The 15,455-nt window shown below is 46.7% G+C and overlaps 1 protein-coding gene across 1 annotated transcript; it reads right to left on the bottom strand.

Moving 5' to 3' along the window:
• Positions 1-367: 367 nt before the first annotated feature.
• Positions 368-7,501, bottom strand: LOC307206767 (chemokine-like protein TAFA-1). The gene is made up of 5 exons (XM_079960178.1): positions 6,837-7,501; positions 2,772-2,950; positions 2,018-2,158; positions 1,283-1,407; positions 368-1,097 (listed from the first exon to the last, which is right to left on the bottom strand). Exons 2-5 carry the CDS (start codon positions 2,917-2,919, stop codon positions 1,080-1,082), a joined length of 432 nt encoding a protein of 143 aa, XP_079816304.1. The 5' UTR covers positions 2,920-2,950; positions 6,837-7,501; the 3' UTR covers positions 368-1,079.
• Positions 7,502-15,455: the final 7,954 nt, after the last annotated feature.

The following is a 15,455-nucleotide window of genomic DNA, read 5'->3' on the forward strand; positions in this document are numbered from 1 at the left end:
TTGATGCCTGCTTGAGGCTGCAGAAACAGAGGGTTGTCAAAAGGCGTAGCAGGCTGCAGGAATAACATGGTTGGTTGACCACATTCAGCTTAGTGGATCAGTTGCGCAGGCCTGCCCTCGAGCCAAGTTTTAGCCCCAATAATGTGATGCACCGACCTCCACCATCTTGAACGTTTCAAACGAAGACAGGTTGGAGAGCCAGAGATGGACTTAGAGCTTCTGATCTGCCTGAAGTTTCCACCCAGCATGAAGAAACAACCCTTTTAATTGTGGGATGCAGAAGGATCTGAGGCTCTCCTGGGATCCAGGTTGACATAACCCTCCACATCTGAGCCAAACATTTCTGATCCTTGAAAATGAATGGTGATTGCCGTTTTATATGTTTTTAATGCTGGGTCCATGCACTTCCATTTTTATACAAAAGCCTACTAACATGTCGGAAAAAACCCTATTTTATATATATATATATATCAATAATTTGCTATGATGCTCATTAAAACTGAGTGCATCTTTACATATAAAACCAGACCTCTTTATAGCACACTTTTCGGACTGCAAATCCCCTTCTCTTTGGCTTCCTCGTGTTTTAAGATATTTTCAAAGAAAGATGGTATGTGTTATCTGTTACAGGTGTAAATACAAACTGGCTCTATGGCTTCTGTCCCGGAGAGTTTAATTAGACATCTGCCAAAAGGGAGCGAAGGAGGGGAGGAGTTAACTGTGCAAGTTGCATTGAGGAGGTACAGAAGGAGTCTAAGCTGACATGCTGCATTGCTATTAATCCAGGGAAACAGATTTTAGCCTTTGCTCCGATAAAGGCGAAAAGGTCTTTGATCCCATTCCTAGCCAAGGACGGCAGCAACCGTTGGAAAAGGCACCAAAGCCCAATCTGGGTACCAGCACCTGCTCTCCCCGGCCACTTGATCTTCCCCATCGCAGCTAATTGAGCAGTGTAGCTTCCTTTGTGATATTTGGTCCTGTGGCTGTGCAAGGTACTAGCATTTGTAGCAAAGTCCTTTGGCCATCACCAGGTATCTGTCGTATTCATTTGGGAGGTGAATCCTTTGGCGTTGCAGATCTCAATACCTGGGGTGGATCTGAAAGGGAAAACAAGACAACTTGTCAAATGGAGGAAGGAGGTGAGCCTTATCGACAGGACCTGCTTAAAAAACAAAATGGAAAGCAAGACAAGGGTAGCAGCTGGGAAGTGGAAAAGGAGGCTTGGTACACATTTGCCCTTTGTAGGCTTCACCTCTTGTGGGGAATGTTAAGGGACTAGTACCTTGGTGGTTTTGACACGGTTTCCTAGTGAGCACATCCAGCCGGAATTGTCAGGCAGCGCTTTGCACTCCTCTTCAATCTGGCAGGGCTCCATGTCACACCACCACTTTCCAGTTACAATGGAAGCTGCAGAGTAGAAATAAGGATCTGTCTCTGCCACCGCGTGTTCCAAAGTGGACAGCCTCTCCTATCCATGCAAACGCTTTAGGACAGGCAAGCTATAGGTCAGGAGCAGCTCTGAGCCTCCCAACGTCCTCCTGAGCCACAGACCAAAAAGATTGACTTGCCTGGCTGTTCTAAGGTTTGCATCTTGCTCTGCCCCAAAGATTCAAGGCAGATTGCATTATAAAAATTTAAAAAGTGCAGTAAATCCCATAGGCTTGAAGGGCTGGGTTACCACTTTCACCAATCCATTCCCTTGCACTTTGCCCAAGGCATCCTCTACACAGCTAATGTTTGTTATTTCCCCTTACTTTGACCGCTCAGAAAGGGGACTGCAGTGATCAACCCCTTTCATCTTCCGTCCCTGAATTCTCTCGCTTCACCATCATTCCCTCCAACATTCTGGCCTCTTTCCAGTTAAAAGACAATAGCCCTTCCCCATCCTGCCTCCAATCACTTTCCTATTCTCTCCCCTCTCCAAGGCCCCAGGTGTTTGGTTCCTTGCATGTTCCTTGGTCCCCCTGGACTTCCCTCCCTCTGGAAATGGGGAGAGGCCTTGGCTCCAAGCACTTACTATCCACGCAAGAAGGTTTGCCACGGGTTGTCCCAGCCACTTTCCCCGGGAGACAGGAGCACTGGATGGTTTGGGACCTCTCCTCGATGTGGTTGCGGTTACAGCAGCGGCGGATAGCAATCACCTTGCAGGTGCCGCCACCTGGAGCAGGGAGGAAACAAAGACCTGAGGTGGGAGCCATCAAGAGCTCCCTTTGAGAAACCACAGCAAAGTCCTGCACACTCCTTTCTCATCGGCTATAGCTTTGGTCTGTGAGAGTCCCAGCTCCTAACCTTTCCCCAAGCTTTGTTTCCCTTATTGGCATTAGACTGTCACATATATATTGTAATGCCTGCCCCTATCACATCATGAGTGTTGGCTGCCTGAAATCTTCCAACACCATATTTTGTGTGGTGCTGCCCTTGTGCGGAGTTTCAGCACGCACTGTTCTGGCCTGGGGGACTCACAAAGACTCCATCAACGGTTTGCCTTCCTAACTGAAGGTCTTGCTCAATCACGCTTTGAAAGTTGAGAATGTACAGGAAAAATGCAGGTGGTGTAATGGTGCGTGCATGAAATAATTGGGACTTCAGCAAGTAAAATACAGCGGTGTAAAATGGGCAATGTATAGCTTGCCTCTCTTTTCCGAGTAGATGTGATGGAACTGAAAGCAAGCCAAAGACCCAAATCTAGCGTCCTAATCACAAGACAGAGAGTGGGTACATTTTTCTTCTTGCATATCCAAAACCCCTTCTCCAAAAGAAAATTGACTCACTGATCACTGGGACTTGATCTCCTGTGGTTTGGTACCAGTACTGGTCATGATGATGCTGTTGAGTGTGAACAGGGAACTCCTGAGCACAGATTCCTTGACACAGGAGGATGGTAAAAGCCATGACGATAACTGGAGCAGAAGGGCACATTGTGGTAGCTCTGGAGAGGAGGGCAGTGGGGCTGGGGGAAGGGTGGGAAGAGAGAGGAGATCCTCTTAACAGTTAGTAGTGTTTCTTCCTTGGCCCATCAGGTTCTTTCTTAAGCCAGTTTTCTGTGGGTTGGAGAGATTTTTTTTTAATGTGCAGGGAGCATTCATACATACAATTCCACCCACTTGCATTCTGAAGTGGCGCTGCCCCTTGTGGACTATATAGTATGTGCTTTTTCTCAAAAGTTTGATTTGGCTCTCCAGAAAGTTTGGCAGACAACTCATTAATGTCTTGGGCTCTTGGGAAGTCCATGGTCGCATAGGCATGAGAGACCCCTGCCCCCAAGGAAAACAAATATATTTCTATAGCTTTGTGCTTTTCTTATATTGTAGGACAAAAGATGAGCTGTGCTGGGTGAGATCAAACACCTGTCTAGTCCAGCAATCAGAGGCCTTTTTTGGCGGAGGGTAGCACAAGCAGGAGATGGGTACAATAGTCCTCTTTGCAATTATTCCCCTGTGACTGGGACTTGGAGGGAGTATAGAGCCATCGCAACTTGTAGCTATTGAGGGCCTTATCCTGTCCATGCACACATTTTTCGTATGTTGCATTTAAGACATTTATTACCTGCTGTTCAAAACGAATTATTCCCACGGTGGTTTGCAACTTGTGCAATATACATATATATATGTTGTTTCGTGTAGGCTAAGGAAGTTTGGCTGCTACTTCTACAGGCAATCACAAATGCCTCTTCAGGAAGACTGCCCAGGCTGATATCTTTGTGGACTTTTTCCTCACACATTAATTCCTGTACAGATATCACGCCTGTGTAAGGAAAACATTACACATAGATCACATGTACAAAGTGCATCCATGCAGTAGGAAATAATGCTCATTTATCATACAAGATTGTGGGTTCATGATTTTCTGACCAACACTAATTAAACAACAACAACCCCAGATCATTGCTCTCCTTCCAACAGGCTCCAGTCTTGTTGCAGAAATACATGAGAGGTGAAAGCAAATGCAGCCTGACACACTCTAGACTACACCCTGCAAATCTCCCATGCTTAGAGTCTTCCAAAGGGATGGTGATGTTTGAATTCCTTCAGCATAATGGAGTCAGATAAGGAGAGGCTTATCTGCATACTCAAGAAGAATCACAAAAATACTAAATTTTAGGGAGAGACAGAATGCATTTAATCCATTCTCTGCCATAATTTTTTTCACTTCAGAACCTAGTGGTGGCTGTTCCAGTCTTCCAGCAAATCCTTGCACCCATACAGCCCCTGGTGCTTTGGCAGTTGAGCTCCACTTCCTCTGAATTCAGCTGTTGGGCACGGTTAAGTCTCTCTCACTGGCCAGGTTTTTTCAGCAGATCATGGATAGGGTCACTTCACCCTTTCAACTATTGGAATGCTGCCAAATGCAAACCAATTTTACCAAAAGGGATCGTTGCCAAACTTCCTTTGCTCTAACTCTTGATCTGTCCACTGTATAGTTGAGGCTAGACAACACTACACCTGCTTTTTCTGCTCAAATAAGTGAGCGCCAGTATATTTGCACTAGCACTTTGTCACTATTAATGATTGATACAGTCCCTGATACAGTAATCTCAACACTTCTCAGGTTCTTAAGACTCTTCCTAAGCAAGAGGGCAGGTTTCTACCTGTGGATGCAATCTTAGAAACAGTTACCGTATTTTTCGCCCTATAGGATGCACATTTTCCCCTCCAAAAATGAAGGGGAAATGCGTGTGCGTCCTATGGGGCAAATGCAGGCTTTCGCTGAAGCCTGGAGAGCGAGAGGGGTCGGTGCGCACCGACCCCTCTCGCTCCCCAGGCTTCAGGAGAGCCGCAGCGCCAGTCCCACAAGGTCGGGGGACAGCGGGGAGGTGGAACGCCGCCATCCCGCTGTCTCCCGATGTGGTTTGGAGGCTGACGGCAGGGAGACGCGTGCTTCTCCCGGCCGCCAGCCCCGCAAGCTCCGGGGACCTGGTCTGCAGGCGGGCGGCGGGGAGAAGAGCGCTTCTCCCCGCTGCCTGCCCCGCAAGCTCCGGGGACAGCTGGGAGGCACAGCGCGTCCTCCCGCTTTCCCCGGACCTGATCTGCAGGCGGGCGGCGGGGAGAAGAGTGCTTCTCCCCGCTGCTGGCCCCACAAGCGCCTGGGGGGGGAATAATTTTTTTTTTCTTTATTTCCCCCCAAAAAAACTTGGTGCGTCCTATGGGCCGGTGTGTCCTATGGGGCGAAAAATACGGTACCTAGATAGTAAGCTCCCATGGATTGCTTACTCTGAGTAGACATGCACAAGACTTCCCTGTAGCTATGCAACTATGACCACTGATTGTGACTTTAACTGAAACTATTTCCCCCCTTTCTGTTTATGAATACAGTATCTGAGCAACTGTGCATATTAAGGATAATTTGACCGAGATTTACAGAACTTAATCACGAGAGAGATGGAACTTTCACACTGGCTTTGTAAATCCAAAACATACTGATGAACAATTGGTATGTGAATAAAAGAAAGTCATGCAAGACTGACGGTCAGATTGTGCCTACCATAAACTGCAACAGTCCTGGCAATTAGAGTAATTATTGTACAGAGTTCCATTACTGTTGGCAAGGAATCGTGGGGTGGCAGTTCCTTGCAGGAAGTAGACATGGTGCAATTGCAGCATGAGAATTAACCAGGGACTAATTAGTTGCCATTAAAGTAAAGTAATATGCAGTGGCGTAGCGTGGGTTGTCAGCACCCGGGGCAAGGGAAGTAATTTGCGCCCCCTAGCTCTCACTCTGAGTGAGTGAGCCAGGTAGGGGCAGAGAGCTGCGAGTGCGAGCGAGTGCCCCCCCAGATGTTGCGCCTGGTGCGGCCGGCCCCCCCTGCACCCCCCACGCCCTGCCACTGGTAATATGCAACTGCTCTGAAGAGAGAAAATGTATGCCCTGTTGCCCTTGCTCCTCCCATTTTTCTCCTCTGCTTCTCCCACTCTTAGTTCACCCCGTGTAGAAGTGCTCATCGTAAGCTCCGTGGAACAGGGATCTTTAAAAGGAAATACATTTCTCCGTAAGTTAATTCCAGGTGCTTTCTTACTTAATAACATCTATATCCCACCTTTTCTCTGAAAAGCTCAAGGGGGCATGCAACGTTCTCCCTTTCCATTTTCACTTCAGGACAGCCACCCCTGAGAGCTGGGCTGGCTGAGAGAGAGAGTGACTGGCCCAAGATCACCACCCAGGGAGCTTTATGGCTGAGTGAGGATTGAACCTGCAGGTCCCCAATCCCAGTCTGACATTCTAATCACTGCACAACATTGGGTCAGTAAGGCACCAGGGACATCAATGTGAATTGTGAAATAAACAATTTATTTCTTGCTTCATCCCAGTGGTTCAGAGTGTGCTTAAATATAGTTTTGTCCTCTCAATTCATGCACAACAACCCTGAGAAGTAGGTTTAGGCTGAGAAATAGTAACCTTAACCGTAAGCAGCAAGCTGTGTGTCCTGCTTAGGGTTTAACCCTTTCACCCACCTCAATACCCATAATAATGGACACCGTCTAGTGAAGAAGGAAGCATGTGCAAAAGATCTGAGACACATGGGATAGATGAAACGATATCTTATTAAAACACAAACTTTCAAGAGCTTATTTGGGTTCAGACCCACTGTAACAGCATTATAGTAAAAGAATGTTGCATTTTAATTCCATTTGAAATTCTGGATCATTTTTTAAAATGTCAAGTTGGCTCAGCAAAATATGCATATTGCTTATTTGCCTTCAATTTTTATGGTGCCAAGACACCTTCAGCTACAAAAGACTTGAGAAACTTAATTGGTTGCCCCTTGATCCCATTTCTTTCAAGCCAGTCAGGCAAATTATCACACCCCTATTTTTCATATAGCAGAAATCAAACCTTACCTGTGACTCTGTCCTAGGTCCTGAAGTTTTCTCACCTCTCTATCCCAGCCATGGAGGGATACCTTGAACCCTGACACATCTTCCTCTTTGTTCTGGCTATCTATTCCCGTACTCAGTTTGCTGGGGAGCACAAAGTCCTGGAACCAAAGTAACTGTTCTTGCAGCTTTGATCTGTCCTGATCACAACCCCCTTATGATCTAGCAACTGAGCTGCTCTCCCATCCAGATCTGGGGACAGAACCAAACGTCCTGGCTCCCAGCACTCCTTCTGTAACCCAGCAGATGTCTCAGTATCTGTGTCAGTTTTTGAATCTGACTATTCTTCAGCTTCCGAGCTTGACTGATATCTGTGTATGCGGATTTGCATGTGTGATAGAAAGAGAGATCCAGACTGTCACTCCGTTATACTCTCTGTCCAAACAGCCTTCCTAAGACACCCACACAAGGCCGCCTCCTACAGATTTGGCAACCCAGCCCCACTCTCACTGGGCAATGAGCCCAGCATAGAACTTTGCCAGCTTTTTTTTTCTTGCCTTCACTGCTTCTCACTTTAGGAGTGAACTGTTAAACGTTGGAGTCACAAAAGAGGATATTTTGTAGGGATGCAACTACAGGTTTCTATTGCTCTGCAGGTCTTCAATATCCGAGAGCATAGGCTCTTTCAGGGCCCTGCAAATGAAGGAACATGTCTGAATACTGACCAGAATGGCACCTGATCTGTGATTGTAGCAATGTCACTGCTACAGGGTCAGTCAGTGGTGCACATTTTCAAGTTTAGATTTTTTTTTGTAGTCTGCAACAATGAGGACTTGAAACCCAACCTTTATTTTAAAACATAATCCAGCATGCCCTTGATATGTTAAAAGAATGTGTTCTATATGATTGCAGGGACTGCTGTATGTGGTTTGACATTAAGGTACAGGATGATGGTGAAATGCATGATACATCCTTTTGCTCTCTCATCCTGGGACTTCATAACCAGTCCCTGCCACCGCAGTGGTGTTTCATCTCATCCCTGATACTTTCCCCTCCACACACATACTTTCATCAGTGTCTCTTTCCCCAAAAAGCAATTTCTGGCCAATGACAACTATGTGAGGTGGAGGTTGCAGAAATTATTGATAGGTCTGCTGTTGTCAAGCGGTGGGTTGACCCCAAAGATGCAACACCAAAGGAGACCACTGTGTGTTACCTTGAAAGCTTGCCAGTGGTGTCCTACAGGATTCCACCACGCTGTTTATCATTTAGATCAGCGGTTCTCAACCTGTGGGTCCCCAGATGTTGTTGGACTACAACTCCCATCATCCCTGAGCTCTGGCCTTGCTAGCTAGGGGTGATGGGAGTTATAGTTCAACAACATCTGGGGACCCACAGGTTGAGAAAGGCTGATGTAGATGAAGCCACTGGGGGCTGTCATTAGGCGTTTTGGAGTGAAGTACCACTGATATAGAGATGACACCCAGCTCTATCTTTTCCATCTAAATCAGGAGAGGTGGCATAGGTGCTAGACAGGTGCTTGGAGGTAGTGATGGGTTCAAGCTAAATCTTGAAGAGACAATGGTTTTCCAAGTTCTCGAGTCCAGGAGGTGGGAAGACAGCCTCGTTCTGGACAGGGTTGTACTCCCCTGGAAGGAGAAAGTTCAAAGACGGGGGGGGGGGTTACCCCTGGATTCAACATTGTCACTTGAGACCCAGGTGGCCTTGAGACCCAGGGGTGCCTATTTCCAACTGCAGCTGGTACATGAGTGACAGCCCCTTTGGGGCAGAGGTGACCTGGCCATGGTACTCCATGCTCCGGAAACTTCCAGCCTGGATTATTGCACTCTGTGGGGCTGCCCTTGAAGATGACTTGGGAACATCAACTGGTCCAAAATGCAGCAGCTGGATTACTGGCTGGAGTTGCCTTCTGAGCACATATAACCCCTGTTCTAAAACAGCTGTGTTGGTTGTCAATGTGTTTCTGGGCCTAATTCCAGGTGCTCACGTTTGTGCTTAAAGCTCTAAATGACTTAGGCCCCAAATATATGAAAGAACGCCTCCTTCTCTACAGACCCTCCCAGATGTTAAGATCAGCAGAGGGGTCCCCACCACCCTCAGAAGTTTGGGGTGGTGGCCTGGGAGAGGGCTTTCTTTGTGGCAGCTCCTAAGTCGAGGAATTCCCTCCCCACAGAGGTGCATCTGGTACCTTCATAGCTTTCAGCAGATACTGAAGAAGAAGAAGAAGAAGAAGAAGAAGAAGAAGAAGAAGAAGAAGAGTGGATTTGATATCCTGCTTTATCACTACCCGAAGGAATCTCAAAGCGGCTAACATTCTCCTTTCCCTTCCTCCCCCACAACAAACACTCTGTGAGGTGAGTGGGACTGAGAGACTTCAGAGAAGTGTGACTAGCCCAAGGTCACCCAGCAGCTGTATGTGGAGGAGCGGGGAAGCAAACCCGGTTCACCAGATTACGAGTCCACCACTCTTAACCACTACACCACACTGGCTCTCTGAAGAAACACACGTTGGCCTTTGACTCCCGAGATGTGTGTTTTCAGGACACGCCCTATTCCTGTGACTAACTGTTTCCACTGTTTTTAATTCTGAATTGTTGTAGCCAACCCTGAGACTTGCTGGTAAATAACAGGGGATAAAGTAGTAGCTGTTGTTAATCATTGGTCATGCTGGCTGAGGCTGATGGGAGTCCAACAAAGCTGAAGAGCCACAGGTTCTCCACCAGGGCCAGGGCCTTTTCAGTGATGGCTCCGACCTGGTGGAATGCTCTGTCCCATGAGACTAGGGCCCTTCAGGATTTAACCTCCTTCCGTTGGGCCTGTAAGACAGAGCTATTCCACCTGGCCTTTAATTTGAATTCAGCCTGGTCTTTTATTTCCCTTCTCTTCCCTCCCCCTCCCCTTTTATGAAGATCACCTGCTCTGAGACCCCACAGCTAATTCTCCCCTGGCCTCCTCGCTGGCCCAAGTAGGACTAATTCAGCCAGCTAGCCCTGGGGATTATCTAATTGTTTTTTTATTTTTGAATTTTATTGTTATTCATGTTTTTATACTGTATTTTGTGCTGCTTTTATAATTAAGTGTTTTAAAGTGTTTTAAATTTGTTGTTAGCCGCCCTGAGCCTGGTTTTTGAACTGGGAAGGGCGGGGTGTAAATAATTTATTATTATTATTATTATTATTATTATTATTATTATTATCCTGCTTTAATCCAGGGGTTCAAAACCTGTGGCCCTTCATAGGTTGTTGAATGCCAACTCCCATCAGCCCCAGTCAGTATGGCCAAAAGTCTAGCCTGATGGGGCAGCAATATCCAGAGGGCCACAGATTCAGACACCTCCCCAGGCCCAGTCTACCTCCGTCTGTCCCCCATAACTGCACCTGTTCATATTCATCCTGTTATTTCTCCCAGTCTCCTCTTCTCTTACTTCTTCCTGCATAGGTTATTACCTTCTGAGGGCAAGGACCTTGGCCTTTCTTTCCCCCTTTTTCCTTTTCTTATGCTGAAAAATGCCATGTACACTAAGGACACAATATAAATAATAACTGTCAGCTGTGGCTCTGACGTCAATTCAAAAATAGGGCGTGAGGGACTGAGTGGCACCAAGTCCTCCTAAGGACTGAAATCCAAGTTTGCTCCTGACCCATCATTTCTGAAGTGAGAACAGTGGCAGAAAGCAAGGTGGGAGTGGAACACACAGTTTATTAATTAGGCCAGGTATGAAAAGGAATCACAGTTTGTTTGCTTAATGAGACCTTGTGAAGTGTGGCTCACGAAGAAAACCAGCTGTGAACCACACACTCTTGCCGTTGCGGGAGCCGGAAATAGAGAAGTGTTGTGGCTTTTAAAAAGGCCCACTGGAACAGACTTGTCTGAGCCAGGATTTTATTTGAGCTAGGTTCTTCTAGACCAGGCATAGGCCAACTCCGGCCCTCCAGATGTTTGGGACTACAATTCCCATCACCCCTAGTTAACAGGACCAGTGGCCAGGGATTATGGGAATTGTAGTCCCAAACATCTGGAGGGCTGGAGTTTGCCTATGCCTGTTCCAGACCCTGTTTTTGAGCATGTGCGGAAAGAATAATGGCCATTGTACCTCTGAGCATGTACAGACTGCATTCCACTGGATAACAACAGTCACACACCTGGGTTTTTTAGGTGGCAAAACTTCCACCTCCAACTGTTGGAGTTGTTCTGCCTACTAGCTGTTGTTACAGGAATCTCTGGTTGAACATGCTCACAGGTAAAGCAGGATCACTTCCTGTTTTCAAAAACCTATGGCCCCTTCCTCAGTCTCCCAGGGGCACAACACCTGTCTGTTCTGGTGTGTGTCCACACAAGAGATGTTTATAAGCTTTCAGAATTAATTTTCAGGAATGTCCTGCATTTTTCTCCCAGCCTTAACGTCTGATCCATGTGAAAAATACAGTAAGTATGCACAGTTACATTGCTAGACATTATTAAATAAATATATAGATATTATTATTGTTCTAATACATGATTATTAGTAACCTACTGTATTTTATATAAGCTTGTTCCAAATATCAATATATCCAAAGAAAAGTCTATGTCTATATAACTAATCCATTCTTTGTTGCAAGTGTTGTCATGTCATCAATCCATTGATTAAAGGGGATTCTATCTTTATTGTTCCAATTAATCAATATCAATCTTTTGGCCACAGTTAGGGCACATAGAAAAACCTCTTTTTGTTGTCCAGTCGTCAACTTCCATACAATAGGTATAGAATTTTTCACATTTCCCCCCCCCCTTCCTCTCTCCCCTTTTTCCTCTTTCGTTACTTTATTTTTGTACCTGAAATTCTTCTAATAAAATATTAACAAGCAACTTCTGATCCATGTGACAACTTGAGCTTGCCAGCATTCAGATACCCCTGGAAGAACAGCCAGGAACATCCTGGTCACTGCTGCTCACCGTGGGGTGGGCCTCACTGGTGATCAGCCTAAGACAGTCTGCAGGATGGGTCTGTACCTGTGGGATAACAGCCTGTGAATAGCAAAAGGAGACACACAGGAGCACATAGTCCTCTGACCAGGGTGCACAGCAGGTGTGTGTAGGCAGGTGAGAAAGGAGTTGTGTCACCTGGGTGCCCATCGAGTACTCAATCTTTAGCCCCACACCCATGCGAGGCTGTGAGGGCCAGGCTGCAGGACGTGTGGGTATATTTTCCCCCTTTTGGCTTGCAATGAAATGCTGTGAGCACAGAGACAGCTTGTTCTGTTCCAAGCATCCTGGCTGTGATTCTGCTAGGCAAAAAGAGCTCTCGGGTGTTTGGCCAGTCATGGCAGCAGAATGCCCATCTGGAGAGAACCAGAATTGTTGCTGGCTGTTCCATTAGGGTTGGTGAAGTGGGAGGCTTTGTGGTGTCGTTTTGTGTGACATGGTTTTGCAAAAAGGTAGGCTACGGATGTTCTCTGCTGACCTGTGTTCATTGGCCCAGCATTTGGGCACTGTTGCTTGCACAGACCCTAACTGGTGAGGGGAGAGACTTCATCAGTGTTAAGGAAAAATCTAGGTGTGAGGCTGCTCAGTCACCCAGCTCATCGGGCAGAGCCCGCGGGTCCCTGCGGAATAAAGGAAGGAGTCCAGCCAACCGGAGCAAATAGCTGTAGACCAAAGTTTATTGCGCAATAGGTTCAAAGAGCAAATTTTGAACCCCTTTAAAACTTTCCCACCACATCCCAGTATACAGTTCGAAGGGGAGGGGTTAACCTTGGCAAACATGTCCAGACAAGTCCTTGGTACAAGATTAGCATAAACAGACATGGCGGGGCAAGACTCAGGTATAAGATTAGCATAGACAAATATGTCTTAAATACCCACCACCCAAAAGTACAATAGAAGTTCCTTTGCATGTCTGGAGCCTGAGGCCAGTCAGGTGATGAGATTTGGCTTCCTTTGGCTAACAATGAGCCCAGCAATTGTCACCTCTGGGAACTTCCTGGAGTCCTTTTTCAAGGGGAAAATAGCTTTGGAATGGAGGAAACTGGGAAAGGAGATGATTTTATATTATTTTAAAGCTAGGTAACTTCCCTGAGCTGTCAAGTTGGAAGGATACATTCAGGCATAATATTTGTAATATGTAACTTTAAAGATGTGCCCCCCCCCGTAATTTCCATAACAATCAGGCAAGGTCTTCTTCCACCTGCCTGAGGCAGAAATCCAGTGAAAGCAAAGCTGATCTTTTATTCTCTGTTGCAACAGAGTCCTCGCCCCCCCCCCCCACCTTTTGTCAGGAGGCGAAGGACCCAGAACCAAGAAAAAACACAGTTTTTAAATGTTTGCCTTTTGGCATGAAGAAGGACATCCCCTTTTGCAAACGTCAGAAATACAGCACGCGTAAGGCAGGGTTACAGTGGCGCAGGCAAGTCAAGGTGTGACATTGCTAAGGATGTAGCAAGTTTCACATGGTTCCGGACACAGTTTTACACAAAGCATTTGCGTTTATAAAGACAACCAGGAAGCCAATCAGGCATCCCCTTTGCCAGGGATCAACAAACCTTTTCAGCAGGGGGCCGGTCCACTGTCCCTCAGATCTTCTGGGGGGGGACAGACTATTTTGTGGGGGAGGGAATGAATGAATTCCTATGCCCCACAAACAACCCAGAGATGCATTTTAAATAAAAGCACACATTCTGCTCATGTAAAAACACGCTGATTCCCAGACCGTCCGTGGGCCAGATTTAGAATGCAATTGGGCTGGATCTGGCCCCTGGGCCTTAGTTTGCCTACCTATGCTCTATGCAGAGCATCTGAGCAAACAAAGGCAGATTCAGGTACTTCCCCATAGGTTAGCTGCCCAAGTGATCTCAGGCTAGGGGAGGCATAGGCAAACTCCGGCCCTCCAGATGTATTGGACTACAATTCCCATCATCCCTGACCACTGGTCCTGATAGCTATGGATGGTGGGAATTGTAGTGCTAAACATCTGGAGGGCCGGAGTTTGTCTATGCCTGGGGTAGGGGAATAACGGAGGATTTCCCACAATGCAAAGAGGCAAGAATACATTGTTCTATGGGGAAACTCAGGTCTTCCTTGTTTTAACAGGCTAAAGTGAAAGTATACACTGGCATAAGTATATACTTATTTTCAAGTATATCTTGGGGACATGTGGCACACAACAGATGTATAGAGAAGGGAAAAGGGGAGGGGTATGTAATGGGCATTTTTCTGGTAACTCTTGGTAAGTAAAAGATGTGTAAAACTGCATAGAAAAAATTAAAAGTGATTGCCAAGTAATTTCAGTTATATTATTTATTAATATTTGCTGTTGTTGTTGTTTAGCATTACTGGACATTTTCAGAAGGTAAAATTATTTGATTTTCCAAATGCAGTTTATGTGCCAAAACTGCAGGCTTGCAAAAAAAAAATGTTGTCCAATCACAAAAATAATAGCAGATTTTAATTCCTCACACCCAAAAAAAATATTTTCAAGACCCGCCCCCCCCCCCCACGCGAGGAAATTTGCAAAAAAATTAAGTGCTACCCTCTAAAATGACACGCGCTACCTCAGCACCCAGCCAGCATGATCCTGGGTTGGCTACCCCTGCCTTAAGGGGCAGGCTCTGTTCGGGTGATGACAGGGTTAAAAGCAAAGCGTCGGGGATGGGTTGCTAGGCAACGCGGCCGCCTCCCGAATCCAGGCCAAAGAGGTAGAATGGTTCCTGGCGCAGCCATCACTTCCGGTTCCCGATTAGCCACCCCCTTGCGAGAGGCGAGAGTGGCGGAAGCCGGCGGCGAGAAGGCAATGCAGATCTTTATAAATAGAGACCGCTTGGTTGGAAGGGTCTCCATAATGCTGCACCTGGCGAATGTCTACCTGCCGAACTGTCTCTGAAAGGCGTGGGAGGCTTTCATGTTCCAATGCTGTAAGAAAAATAGGTCCAATTCCCTTATGGGGTATCTAGAGCCTGTATAGGAGATCTCTATGGGTCGCAGTTAAAAAGAAGAGACATCTCCTTGCCAACAAAGGTTCGTATAGTTAAAGCTATGGTTTTCCCAGTAGTGATGTATGGAAGTGAGAGCTGGACCATAAAGAAGGCTGATCACCGAAGAATTGATGCTTTTGAATTCTGGTGCTGGAGGAGACTCTTGAGAGTCCCATGGACTGCAAGAAGATCAAACGTATTCATTCTTAAGGAAATCAGCCCTGAGTGCTCACTGGAAGGACAGATCCTGAAGCTGAGGCTCCAGTACTTTGGCCACCTCATGAGAAGAGAAGACTCCCTGGAAAAGACCCTGATGTTGGGAAAGATGGAGGGCACAAGGAGAAGGGGACGACAGAGGACGAGATGGTTGGACAGTGTTCTCGAAGCTACAAACATGAGCCTGACCAAACTGCGGGAGGCAGTGGAAGACAGGAGTGCCTGGCGTTCTCTGGTCCAGGGGGTCACGAAGAGTCGGACACGACTAAAGGACTAAACAACAACAACAACAAATGGGTCACAGAGAAAGCAGAGGCCAAGCAGAGTAGATTGAAAGCAAAGCGGCTAGTAAGCCTGATCTTTATTAAAGGAAATAAACTGTTTCAACAGGGTCCCCACTCACCACAGGCAGGAGGGAGGAGAACCCCAAACAATGGTGCACAAGCCCCTATATAGACTT

The sequence above is a fragment of the Podarcis cretensis genome, assembly GCF_951804945.1.
Source record: "Podarcis cretensis genome assembly, chromosome: 17".
NCBI classification, from domain to species: Eukaryota; Metazoa; Chordata; class Lepidosauria; order Squamata; family Lacertidae; genus Podarcis; species Podarcis cretensis.